We start from the raw sequence: 14341 nt of genomic DNA, 5'->3' as shown, positions 1-14341 counted from the left end.
TTGTGTAAACCTCAGCTTGAGTCAGAGCTGTATAGCACAAAAGTGGGTCCTTCAGCCAACTACATCCTTGCAGATCTTTTTGCCCATCTACACAAATCTCGTTTGTCTACATTGAGACCACATCCTTCTATGCCTTGCCTTGCCTTGTCTGATAGCCTCTACCATCTGTACAGTTCGGCTCAAAAGAATAATCTCCCTGGATTGCAGCAGCTACAAAAAAAGCAAACCTTGATGCTACCCCTTCTGGAGATTTGAATGATTTTTTTTTCTCTCCCTGCTTAGGTCTGCAGCAGTGATGTGCTGTGATTACTTATGAGCTACCAACAGGGTATTTCAGAGAAATTTATCTAATTTAATTCAGCGATGACCTCCCCAATATCTCCACCACTGAGCAATAACAAAGGCCGCACTTGTGAAATGACTGTCCCCTTGAAATATCACATCCTGATTTGTGTATCTTCCACATTATTCTGGGCCATAAAGTTTGCTGTGATAAAGTGGAATGAAGGGATACATTAGCAGAGGTGGAACACGGTTTAAGGTCACCATTCATATGGTAGATAATGAATATAATTCCATAGCAATTTTACATCATCCTCTAGAATTCCCTGGAACATCACTGCAAGTGTACCCCTACTAGGCAAATTAGAGTGGTTCAAGGAAACTGATCATTTACTTCAGGATGAGTTATAAATGTAGACTTAGAGAATGCTCAATCTCCTAAAATACCTTTCAAAAAGCATCCGATTGAATGGGCGATCCAGCTTTCACCAGGCCTCAATGTTATGGCTGCTCCTTGGCTCAGCGTGGATATCTTAAAAGGTCAAGACTTCGCACCCTACTCCAGGGACTCGAGCAGGTAATCAGTACTGACATCTTTGATCAGTAGAAGAATTGGTGTACTATCATTTTTTTAAAAATATGCAACGCTTCACAAATTTGCATGTCATCCTTGTGCAGGAGCCATGCTAATCTTCTCTGTATTGTTCCAATTTTAGTACATGTGGTGTGGAAGTGAGCACAATTGGTGTACTACCTTTTTACAAATGAGATATTGCTGCCATGTTGTTTATGGGATCTTAACTTTTGTACATTAGCATTCATGTTTGACTTCGTTACAATTTCAATTCACATGAAATATGTTATGAATAAATTACTGTTGAATGTCTTCAAAATGTGGTAAGTACAGATATGTTAAAATTGCAAGTTATTTTATTAATATTTTTAAAATTCCATATCCCTTGATCTGGGGATTTGTCATTTCTAATTCCTGAAGTCTTCTATTAGTTGCTCCTTATACTTCCAAATTATACCATTTCCCATGCCAAACCTCTGCTATCCATCCTTTGTCCTATGTTAAATCCCAATCCCCTCACTTTGACTGTTGGTGATCTCCACTGGTTCTTCAGAATAAAAGATAGGACAGGAAGTTCAGAAAATGATGAAAATTTAGACTTGGGCAATATGGAGACAAATATGAGAAGGGTGGTGAACACGAGGCTGAATGTATGGTATTTAAATGGTGCAGTGAACAAAACAAGTAGAAGTGTCATTAGAGATTGGCATGTACAATGTTGCGGGCATTACAGAGGTGGCTGAAGGAGGATCACAGCAAAACATCCAAGGATTCACATCCTATCGAAAAGACAGGCAGGTGGACAACACAGCAAGACATCCAAGGATACACATCCTATTGAAAAGACAGGCAGGTGGATAACACAGCAAGACATCCAAGGATACACATCCTATCGAAAAGACAGGCAGGTGGACAACACAGCAAGACATCCAAGGATACACATCCTATCGAAAAGACAGGCAGGTGGACAACACTGCAAGACATCCAAGGATACACATCCTATCGAAAAGACAGGCAGGTGGACAACACAGCAAGACATCCAAGATTACACATCCTATTGAAAAGACAGGCAGGTGGACAACACAGCAAGACATCCAAGGATACACATCCTATCGAAAAGACAGGCAGGTGGACAACACAGCAAGACATCCAAGGATACACATCCTATTGAAAAGACAGGCAGGTGGACAACACAGCAAGACATCCAAGGATACACATCCTATTGAAAAGACAGGCAGATGGACACACAGCAAGACATCCAAGGATACACATCCTATTGAAAAGACAGGCAGGTGGACAACACAAGACATCCAAGGATACACATCCTATTGAAAAGACAGGCAGATAGACAACACAGCAAGACATCCAAGGATACACATCCTATTGAAAAGACAGGCAGGTGGACAACACAGCAAGACATCCAAGGATACACATCCTATTGAAAAGACAGACAGGTGGACAAAGTGGGTCTGTTGGTAAAAATTGAAATACGTCCTTAGCATAATGAAACAGGATGCGAGGATGTGGAATCCTTGTCGGAAAATGCAAGAGTAAAAAATTCTGATGGGAGTTACCTGTAGGCCCCCAAAGATCTGCTAGGATTTGGGGTGCAAATTATAATAGGAGATAGAGAAGGCATGTAATTGGTGGAGGAGTGACAGGTGACCCGTTATAAGCAACATAAAAGAGAGGAACTGTGTAACAGAGGGGTCATCGAGGGAGGAGTCTTCGTCAGAGTGTTCTGAGTCAGCGTGGTAAGGCTTTGGCTCAACAGACTTCGGCGAGAACAGGCAAGAGGCAATGGTTATACTAGGTGAGTATATTGTTCAACACTTATTGGTAGTAACAGATTAAGTATTATGACTCTCGGCTTAGTGCTCTGTTTCGAGTGTCAGATGTGAGGTCGCTAATACCCACATCTGCGCCAGGTGCACTGAGGTACAGCTCCCAAGAGACCGAGCTAAGGAATTGGAGCTGCAGCTTGATAATCTACTGCTGACTGGGGAGAGTGAGGAAGTGATAGATGGGAGCCACAGGAAATATATAGAGAATACCTCTGTGGCCATCCTCCACAACAAATGGTTTACCGTTCTGGGTAGTATTGGGGAGGATGATGACAGAGGACGACCATAGGGACCAGGTCTCTAGCATGAAGCATGACTCTGTAGTAGAGAGGGCGAAAAGGCATGCGATAGAGATAGGAGATTCCATTGTGAGGAGAACAGATAAGAGATTCAATGAGCCCAATAAAGACACCCAGATGGAACATTTTGAGGGGGGGGGGTGGGAAGGTGAACAGCCAGAAGCCTTGGAACAAGTTGGTACCAATGACATAGGTAAGATAAACCAGGAGGTCTTGAAGAGGAAGTACAGGGAATTAGGGAGGAAGCTGTGAAATAGGACCTCCAGGGTGGTAATCTCAGGATTACTGCCTGTGTCACATACTATTAAGGGCAAAAATAGTGAGAACAGGCAAATAAATGCATGACCAAGAAACTGGTGCTTCAGATTCTTGGATTATTGGGATCTCTTTTGGGGAAAGCACAACTTTTACAGAAAGAATGGGTTATCCTGGTGGGCAGGTTTAATATAGCAATTCAGGAGGATTTAAGCTAATTTGACAGGGGAGTGAGAACCAGAGTGCTTGGGCTGAAGAAGGGGGAAACAGCAGTAAATAAAGATAGTGTGCAGCAAGGATGACAGGCAGATGACAAGACAAAATAATAGAGGGATGACAGAGACACAGTACATGAAAAAAACTGGTCTAAAGGTATTATATTAAATGCACGCAGGATTAGAAACAAGGTGGATAATCCTGCTGTACAGCTACAGGTTGGAGCGTATGATGCTGTCTCCATTACTGGATGTCACTGGGAGTTGGACGTCCAAGGATACATGGTGTACTGGAAGGATAGGCAGGGAGGTAGAGAGAGCTGCGTGGCTCTGCTGATAAGCGATAATATTAAATTATTGGAAAGAAGGGAGATGGGGTCAGAGAGGTAGAGTCCTTATGTGTTGAGTTAAGGAATGGTAAAGATAAAAGAACACTAATGGTAAAGAAAAGTTCTTGAGTGTTATGATGTGTCCAAAGATGTAAAATTCTACAGCTGTAAATTTGACATAACTTCTGCCAAAAGGGAAACTTTAATTAGGACTGTCTCAGAGCTGTTCTTGTTCTGCCTACATTACTGGAAATGTAGCACACATCTTATTTACTGAAGTTACCACCACATTAAGATGGGGGTGACTTCATTGTAGCTCGATGCAGTTCTCCAGACCTGGGTGCACATTACCTTAAGTATGTAACCATGCACAATGTCTGAGGCACTGGAACTGGTGGATGAGGACAAGGGAGTGTCTGAGGGATCTACTGAAGCCTGAAAAATTCACTGATAGTGACTCTGGCTCTGTCTGAGGACCGTCCTTTGCAGAGGTCCTGACAGCTGGGGTGGGCGCCTGGAATTTTGGGGTGGAGGCGTGGAAGACAGTGGTGCGTCCTAAGCGATCAGTATGGAGGCTGGGGCGGCCCAGCCTGGGGTCTGCAGCATCTGAGGTGGAGCCCAGGGTTTGTCGCTGGGTGAAGTTGACAGTCATGCTCAAGGGGATGACTCATCGAGGTTATAGAGCTGAATTGTGGACTGTTTGCGGGGCCAAGACTTCTCCACACTGGTGGGGTGTTCCAGAGGGGCCACATTGTGGGAGCTGGTAGTAATGTGCCTGTGGGGCACAGAGGTGTCTATACCATAACTCCATACCCCAGAGAAAGTGAACAGAGAGACTCCTTATTCAAGCCACCAAGGACCGCTTTGGTCTTTCAATTCTGTGGTGCTAGTGTTGGCATCTAGTTGAATTATTGATGGCAGAGATTTTTCTTTTTTTATATATAATTGCAACTGAGTGTTTTATGTATAATAAATTTAGTTTTAGCTTGTAGTTTTGGTAATTTTAAGTAATGTTATGAGTCCAAAGTCTAAATTGTGTTTAGTCTAAAGTGTCTTGTGTTTATCTCTAATGATGCACTGGTCTCCAAGAGCGTTATAATCTCTCTTTTTTTTACAGCTGCCCATTATAATTGCCACAGTTTTAAGAAATGATGGTAAGCTTCAAATTTGTATCAATTCACCTGACCTCAGATAAAAATCTTGGCCTCATTTTCATTCTAGTTGTCTAGGGAGCTGCAATGCCTGCCCAGATAGTTTGGGCTTGAAACATAGAGGATAGGAGCAGGAGTAGGTCATTCGACCCTTCGAGCCTGCTCCACCATTCAACGAGATCATGGCTGATCTTAAAGTTCAGTACCCCGTCCCCGCCTTCTCTCCGTAACCTTTAATACCCTTATACTGAAGAAATATATCTAATTCCCTCTTAACTATATTTAATGAACCTGCCTCTACTGCCCTCTGTGGCAATGAATTCCACAGATTCACCACCCTCTGGGTAAAGAAATTCCTCCTCATCTCAGTCCTAAATGGTTTGCCTATTATCCTCAAACCATGGCCCCGGGTTCTGGATTTTCCCATCATTGGAAACATCCCATCTGCATCCATTCTGTCCAGTCCTGCCAGAATTTTATATGTCTCTATGAGATCCCCTCTCAATCTTCTAAACTCCAGGGAGTACAATCCCAATTTGCGCAATCATTCCTCATAAGTCATTCCTGCCATTCCAGGTATCAGCCTGGTGAATCGCCTCTGCACTCCCTCCATTGCAAGAACATCCTTCCTTAGATAAGGTGACCAAAACTGCACACAATACTCCAGGTGTGGTCTCACCAAGGTCCTGTATAGTTGCAGTAAGGTATCCTTGTTCCTATACTCAAACCCTCTTGATATGAAGGCCAACATACCATTTGCCTTTTTAACCACCTGCTGTACCTGCATGCTCGCCTTCAGAGACTGATGTACAAGTACCCCTAGGTCTCTCTGCACTTCCCCATCTCTTAATCTATTGCCATTCAAATAGTAATCTGCCCTGCGGTTTGTATTACCAAAGTGGATAACCTCACATTTATACACATTGTAGTGCATTTGCCATGTATCTGCCCAGTCCCTCAATTTATCCAAATCACACTGGAGCTTCCTGACCCCCTCTTCCGTGCACACAGCCCCTCCTAGCTTAGTGTCATCTGCAAATTTGGAGATATTACATCCAATCCCCTCATCCAGATCATTAATGTAAATTGTGAACAGCTGGGGTCCCAGTACAGATCCCTGTGGCACCCCACTGGTCACCGCCTGCCACTCAGAAAATGAGCCATTTATCGCAACTCTCTGTCTTCTACCTGCCAGCCAGTTCTCAATCCACATCAATACTTTGCCCCCAATCCCATGAGCCTTAATTTTGGAAGCCAGTCGTTTATGCGGGACCTTATCGAAGGCCTTTTGGAAGTCCAGGTACACCACATCCACTGGCTCTCCCCCATCTATTTTACCTGTCACCATCTCAAAGAATTCCAATAGATTTGTCAAGCACGATTTATCTTTTGTAAATCCATGTTGACTCCGTACGATCCCTTCTCTGCTAGTCATATGCTCCGCTATTACATCCTTAATAATGGATTCCATCATTTTGCCCACTACTGATGTAAGGCTCACCGGCCGATAATTCCTCGCTTTTTCTCTACCCCCCTTTTTAAATAGTGGGGTAACATTAGCTACCCTCCAATCCATGGGTACTGATCCTGAGTCTATCGAGTTCTGGAAAATAATTCTTAAAGCATCTGCTATCTGAATGGCTACTTCCTTGAGTACCCTAGGATGTAGATTATCAGGCACTTGGGAGGGCATGGGCATGGGGTTGAGTTTAGGCAGCCCACGTGTTTCTCCAACCCATTACTATTCTGCGAGATGACTCTCTTGTCCAGTGTCTAGTCTTTTATGTTTGTTGATTTTGTGCTTTGTGTATTCTTTTATTGGTGGGTGTACAGCACTTTGGAGAAACATTCCGTTGTGTTAAAATGTGATATATAAATAAATATTCAATTCAAAAATATTCATTTCAGGGCCCCAAACAGCAGCCAGGCTGTGAATTACAAAATACAACTGGAAATAGATGAGGCATGTCAGAAGGGCAGCATTACGATACTTACGAGGGATTTTAATATGAAAGTAGATCGGGTAAGTTAGGATGGTACGGGACCTCAGGTGAGAGGGATGGTGTTTTGGAGCAACTTGTTGATGGCCCACCAGGGGATTGGCTGTTCTGGTGTGTAATGAACCAGAGGTGATAAGAGAGCTTAAGCTAAAGGAACCTTTCGGAGGCTGAGATCACAATATGATTGAGTTCACTTTGAAATTTGATGTTTCGGTATTTCAGTGGAGTAAAGGAATATACAGTCACAAAAGAGAGGAACTGGCCAAAGCCGATTGGAAAAACATGAACTCCAGCCATTGCTGATCTGCTGTCTTCCCCACTGGTGTGTGTGAAATGAGAAAAGTGCAGGACAGGCACATAACAAAAAGAAAGAAATTTGTGAATGGAAAAAAATGAGACAATTGTGGCTGACGAGGGAAATTAAAGCCAAAGTAAAAACAAAAGAGAGGGCAAACAAGGAAGCAAAATTAAGTGGGAAGACAGAGGACTGGGAAACTTTTTAAAAGACTTGGAGAACAATGAAGAAGGAAAGATGAATTATGAAACATGGTTACTAAAGCATTTTTAAATATATAAAGTGCAGAAGAGTGACCAAAGTTGACATAGGACCAATAGAAAATGATGCAGGAGAAATTGTAATTGGAGACAAGGAGATGGCAGAGGAACTGAATGAATATTTTGGTTCAGTTTTCACTGTGGAAGACATTAGTAGCATATCAGTCTCCCATGGCTGTCTTGGAAGTGTGTGGTTAAGATCACAAGAGAGAAGGTTCTAGGGTAGGTAAATGGCCTAAGGGTAGATAAGTGTACCGGACCAGATGCAATGCACTCTTGGGTTCTGAAGGAGATCTCTGTAGAGATTGTGGAGGCATTGGTAATAATCTTCCAAGAATCTATGAGTCTGGCATGGTTCCAATGGACTGGAGGATCACGAATATCACTCCACTGTTTAAAAAGGGAATGAGGCAGCAGAAAGAAAATTATAGACCTATTAGCCTGATGATGGTGGTTGGGAAGCTATTGGAGTCAATTATCAATGATGATATTATAGAATTCCTGAAAAGAAAAATCATGCCTGATAAACCTATTGCAATTCTTTGAAGAGATCACAGGTAGGATAGACAAGGGAGATGCAGTGGATGTTGTGTATTTGGAATTTCAAAAGGCCTTCAACATGGTGCCACACATAAGGTTTTGAACAAGATGAGAGGCCACAAAATTGGAGGAAGGATAATCAGATGGCTAGAGCACTGACTGGCCAGCAGGAAAGAGAGAGTAGGAATAAAGGGATCCTATCCTAGTTGGCTATTGGTTACCAGTGGTGTTCTGCAAGGGTCAGCATTGGGGCTGCTTTTCTTTATGTTATTTATGAATTATTTAGTTTATGGAATAGATGGCTTGGTGGCTAAATTTGCAGATGATACTAAAATAGGCAATAGGGCAGGTGATGTTGAGGATACTGAAACACTGCAGAGACTTGGATAGATTAGGAGAATGGGCAAAGAGGTGGGAGGTGGAATACAATGTTGCAAAGATTACAGACATGCAGTTTGGTAGAGGAAATAGACAGGCATACTATTAGGCATACTATTATTTAGATGAGGAAAAATTCCTAATTCTGAGGTGCAAAGCGATTTGGGTGTCCTCATGCAGGATACCCTAAAGGTTGACCTCCAAGTTGAATTGATGGTGAAAAAGATGAATGCTATATTGGTGCTCATTTCTAGAGGAATAACATACAAGACTATAAAGCACTGGTGAGACCTCACTTAGAGTACTGTGTACAGTTTTGGGTGTCTTATTTGAAAAAAGACATACTGGTGTTGGAGAGGGATCAGAGAAAATTTACTAGAATGATACCAAGAATGAAAGGGTTAGTATATTAGGAACAACTTTCGGCTCTTGGACTGTACTCGTTGGAGTACAGAAGGATTGGGTGGGGGGGTGGAGGGGGGACACCTCATAGAGGCATTTTGAATGATGAAAGGCCTGGACAGAGTAGATGTGGCAAGGATGTTTCCCATGGTAGGGGATTCTAGGTCAAGAAGGCATAATTTCAGGATAAAAGGGTGTCAGTTTAAAATAGAGATGCAGAAACATTTCTTTAGTCAGAGGGTCATAAGTCTATGGAATTTGTGGCCACAGGCACCAATGAGAGCAAGGTCATTGAGCTTATTTAAAGCAGAGATTAACAAGTTTTTGATTAGTCAGGGCATCAAAGGTTTCAGGAGAAATCTGGGGAGTGTGGCTGAGTGGGTAGATGGATCAGCTCACAATTAGAATGGTGGAGCAGACTCTATGGCCCATAGGTCTACCTCTGCCCTGATATCTTGTGAAAAAAGGCAATATTAGAGTGGTTATGTGGACTTCAATTTGTGGGTAGATTGGAAAATCATGTTGTTGTTGCATTCCAAGGAATTTGTGCAATGCCTATGAAATAGTTTTTTAGAACAGCTTGTCGTTGAGCCCACTTGGGAAAGGGCAATATTGGATTTAGTGCTATGCAATAAACAGGATTTGATTCGGGAGTTTAAGGTAAAAAGAAACAATTTGGAGGCAGTGATCACAGTATGATTGAATTCACTGTAATTTGTGTGAGAGAAACTAAAATTGAATATCTCAGTATTACAGTTGAGTAAAGGTCACTACGGAAGCATGAGAGAGAAACTGGTCAAGTTGATTGGAAGGGGACCCCAGTAAGGAAGATGGAAAAGCAGGAATGGCAGGAGTGTCTGGAAATAACTCAAAAAATGCACAATAGTTTCATTCCAAAGAAGCAGAAGCATTCTAAAGGCAGGGTCAGGCCCACGGCTGACAAGGGAAGTCAAAGGCAGCATAAAATCGAAAAATAGTGGGAAACTGGAGGATTGGGTTGCTTTTAAAAAAACCCAGCAGAAAGCAAAAAAAAAAACACAATATGATAAAATATGAAATTAACCTGTCCAATAACATAAAAGAGGTCACCAAAAGTTTTTTTTTCCAAATCTATAAAGAGTGAAAGAGATGCAAAAGTGACATCCAGAAAAGAACACTGGAAAAGTCGTAATGGGGTACAACGGATGAACTGAATAGATATTATGCATCAGCCTTCCCTGAGTTGAAGTAACCTGGATCATGCCAGAAATTTGAGTGAGTTGGGGCATATAGTTGCTATTACAAAGGAGAAGGTGCTTGGGAAGTTGAAGGGGCTGAAGGTGGGAAAATGTCACCTGGACTGGACAGATTGCACTCTAGAAATAAAGGTGTAGTCCATTTTCCAAACGGAAAGAATTCAGAAAGCAGAGGCCCAAAGGGTGTTAGGAATCCTGGTGCAGGTTGAGTCAGTACTAAGGAAGGCACATGTAATGTTTGCATTCATTTTGAGAAGGATAGTTTATAAAAGAAAAAGATGTAATGCTGATGTTTTACAAGGCATTGGTCAGGCCACAGCAGGAGTATTGCGAGCAGTTTTGGGGCCCAAATCTAAGGAAAGATGTGCTGGTGTTGGAGTGAGTCCAGTGTGGTACATCTGTGGAAATTGTTGCCACAGTGGAGGCTAAGATATTGGATATATTTAAAACAGAGTTGGTAGGTTCTTGATTGGTAAAGAAGTCAGAAGTAATGGGGAGAAGGCAGGAGAATGGGGTTGAAAGGAAAAATACATCAGCCACAATTCGAATGGCAGAGCAGACTCGATGGGCTAAATGGACTAATTCTACTCCTAGGTCTTTTGGTCTTATGGTTCAAATCTCCACATACTTTCCACATCACTTCTAGATGTTCTCGGCTGGCTTCCTCCAGATTTCTGACCTATCTTGTGCGCTCTTTCCTCTTTCACTTACCTGTTTACCTTAATGGAACTTTCCCTATAAAACTGAGGACAAGTGCTTCTGTTGACTAGACTCTAACGTTCACAGTGTACTGCATTTGCTTCAACTTTTCAATGTTCTTGAAAGGACCATCATTCCAGCAACATTTTTTATTGTTTTCCTTTCTAGGTCAGCAACTGCTAATTTCCTTCATGAAGCACCTTGTATGTTAAAAGATCCTGTCTAAATTTATGTATTTGAAAGGCCACTTGAGTGAGCACCTGTTTAACCCCAAGTTTTGTTTCACTCCTAATGAAAAGAGGGGAAGAACTTGGTGAAGTTTGACATCAAAGAGCCATTCAACATCCACAGGATCAAAGGAATAACAAAACTTACTTTGAGTGTAATGATATATTCTGGACCAATTTCCTTAAAGTCAGTGATTTCTTTTGGAACTGTTTGATCAGGAACAATTTCATAGAAATTTAGGTTGGTGGCTCTGTAAAATCAAAAGCAATTAAAATTGTTGATAAAGAATGGGATAAGTGGTCATGTTGCTTCAATTCACAATTTAAAGTTTGGTTTAGAGTCACCGAGTCCTGGAGAGGTACAACATGGAAACAGAGCCTTCAGCCACCAAATCCGTACTAACCATTAACCACCCATTTACACTCATCCTACATTCATACCATTATTTGATTTACCTCAGTTTCTCATCAAATCCACTCATATTCTACCACTAAGGGTAATTTAAAGTGGCCAATTAAGAAAGGAACTCACATACTGCTTGCGATATGAAATAAAACTAGAGCACCTATAGCAGAAACCCATGCAGTTACAAGAGGAATGTGCAAACTCCACCCAGGCAGAACTAAAAGTCCAGGTTGAACCTGGAACTAGTTCTATCAGATGCATCTCATTTGTTCAGTATTTCCTGATAAATTATTTTAAAGAAACAGAAACATAGAAAACAGGAGTAAATGTAGGTGATTCAAGCCTCAACTTGTTCTGATCATGGTTAATCTTCACACCAGTCAATACCACACTCATGCTTTCCTGCCTCATCTCTTCATGCCTTTTGTGCTTAACTGGGCAACTCAAATCATATTCTATTGTCATTAATGTTTTCTTTGTAAATTTATATCCAAAATATTTATGTAGTAATCTCTTAGAGGACATGTTTAATTTAAAATAAAATAAAATAAAAATAAAAATTGAAAGAGCAAATTTGACGTTCACTTGTTTAAGTCTTATAAGGTAATTCATTAGTATTTACACTCATAGGATTTCAACAACCAAGACAAGTGGCTTGAATGTATTATAATTTAATTTGTTGGAATTCTAAACCAAGAGACAAACTGTCCATAGAGAAACACAAGAGCTGTGCATACTGGAATTTTGAGCAAAAATGAAAAGCTGAATGAGCTTACTGATCAGGCAGGTCATTAAACATTTTGGGTTGGGACCCTTTATCGAGACTCTTTGGGTTAGTTTATGGGCAGAGAGTGGCTGTGCAATCAACCCAGTCTAAAGGTGTGGAGTCGCAATTTAAATTGTTGGGGCAGATCTTCCAGCTGTCAGACTGTGGTGCGCTGTTAGCCAGAATCAGACACACACAAGGTAAAGACTGTACAACAGGCTTTAATCCACAAAGACTTCCACAGAGCCAGGCTGGCTGTAGATGCAGCAACTCTGAGTGAGGCCTTGGGAGGCCGGTGCAGGCTTATATCCCGGAGGGTGATTGACACCTGACCAGGTGGGGCTTGATCCATTCAGGCGTTGTCTTGTCCCCTTACACTCCTAGAGGTACAGAGGTTGTCCCCTGCAGTAGGCCGGCAGTACACTCCTGGAAGTACAGAGGTTGCCCTCTGCAGTAGGCCGGTGGTACACTCCTGCAGGTACAGATGTTTCCCCTGCAGTAGGCCGGTGGTGTACCACCACACAGACTTCCCTCTGATTCTTCAAAAAATTGAAAAACTTTGGACCAGTGCTGGCTTAAGCTGGTAGAATCTGCTGTCTGTGTGTTTGTTGCCTTTGTTCAGGACTTTGGCCTACTTGTTGACCTTTCCCAGCCTTCAGGTGAAGAGGCAGAAAGGCTTATCAATATGAGGACCTTTTTACTCAATTTATTTCAGTTAGTTTAAATACAATGAGAGTGCATTTTAATTTTTGTGATTGTTGTTTAAATTGATTTTCTCAGTTTCAATAGTTTAAGTATCCTACCTCCCAGCTTCTTCACTTACTTCAACAATGATACCCTCCATCATGAAGCCAGAAGATGGGATATTTACAGATAATGACATGAGTGTTAATTTGCACTCACAACTTCTCAGCAAATGTGAAGACCTGGACAATATTCAGGCTTGAGAGCTCAAAAGTCATAAAAATTAAGTTACCATGAAGATGTCTAATTTAATGCAGGCCTAGTCAATGACTTCCATTTGCCGTGTATCAATAACTCTAAAGAGAGATTCAGCATTTCTTTACAGCTCTTCAACCTCTGTACGAATGGCACATTAGTGTAGCGGTAAACGCAATGCCTTTACAGTGCCAGCGATTGAGACTGTAAGGAATTTGAACATTCTCCCTATGTCTGCATGGGTTTTCTCTGGGAGCTCCGGTTTCCTCCCACTGTTCGAATTGTACCAGGGGTGTAGGTTAATTAGGCGTAAATTGAGTGGCATGAACTCGTGGGCCAAAATGGCCTGCTACTGTGCTGTATGTCTAATTTTTTAAAAAATGTGACAAAAATTAAACTTAATACCTTGAGAAGAGAATTTCAGTATCATACTGTACAGTGAAATTCACTCTGTCTTGATTGTCATTGTCACTTTCTGGGAGTTCAATGGTTTCACTATAAAGTAAAGCAAGCATGTTATGAAAAACAAGAAAAAAAATTAAAAGCACTAATATTTTTTCCAAAAAGCTTTACAACCTTTATGTATTCTTTTTCACAGGATATACCTTACAACATGGAAAGTCACATATGTATCCCCTTCAGGTTCTTTAAAGTTAAAATCAAAATTGGTAGCAAGAGACACCTATTAAGAGAAGAAAAGTGAGACAATATATTTAATATTCTAATTTGTTTCTAACATTTGTGTGTGCATTTCTATCTTGGTAGTGAGTATTAAGAAAATGTAGATTTTATCAATGAACATCAATGTGGATTTTCTACTTGTCTGCTTAATTTGATGTATATTGAAATTTGTATCAACTTAGTAATTCAAATCTATGATCCTCAATATGAGCAAAATGAATGTTTTATTTTTTAATTTCATTTATGTGGAATGAAAGAATTTTCAGAAGAAACAGAAAAGAAAATCACCTTTTCTCCTCTTCGCCATATCGAGTGGCCAAAGTCACAGGATACTGACTGAGGGTCCACAATTAAACATGAAACTTCAGCATTATCAACCTGTTTAAACAAAAAAGTTAAATTCACTTCATAAAATTTAAATTTATATGTTTGTCCATCTCATTTGACACAAACAGATTTGTTGTCTTATACTGTGGAAAAAAAGTTTGAATTGTGATGAACACTATTTCCATTTAGATGACATTAATTTGAAGAAAGATACTTCATTACTAGATAATGGGGAAT

The 14341-nt window shown here is 41.1% G+C and overlaps 1 protein-coding gene and 1 non-coding gene across 10 annotated transcripts in view; both read right to left on the bottom strand.

Annotated features, from left to right (window-relative positions):
• The window catches only part of LOC138757275 (integrin alpha-2-like), a 214641-nt gene that overhangs the window by 27193 nt on the left and 173107 nt on the right, over nt 1-14341 (bottom strand). For all 9 annotated transcript variants that reach the window (XM_069924332.1, XM_069924323.1, XM_069924324.1 and 6 more), the window contains 4 exons: nt 14066-14155; nt 13702-13778; nt 13502-13591; nt 11134-11236 (listed from right to left, as the gene is read on the bottom strand). In XM_069924332.1, coding sequence (XP_069780433.1) covers nt 11134-11236; nt 13502-13591; nt 13702-13778; nt 14066-14155 — 360 coding nt within the window. The remainder of the gene's footprint in view (nt 1-11133; nt 11237-13501; nt 13592-13701; nt 13779-14065; nt 14156-14341) is intronic.
• On the bottom strand, nt 916-1022 carry LOC138759679 (U6 spliceosomal RNA). The gene has a single exon (XR_011355022.1). It is a non-coding gene; the product is annotated as a U6 spliceosomal RNA (small nuclear RNA).

The sequence above is a fragment of the Narcine bancroftii genome, chromosome 3, assembly GCF_036971445.1.
Source record: "Narcine bancroftii isolate sNarBan1 chromosome 3, sNarBan1.hap1, whole genome shotgun sequence".
NCBI lineage: Eukaryota > Metazoa > Chordata > Chondrichthyes > Torpediniformes > Narcinidae > Narcine > Narcine bancroftii.
This window is presented reverse-complemented; position numbering and strand designations above follow the sequence as displayed.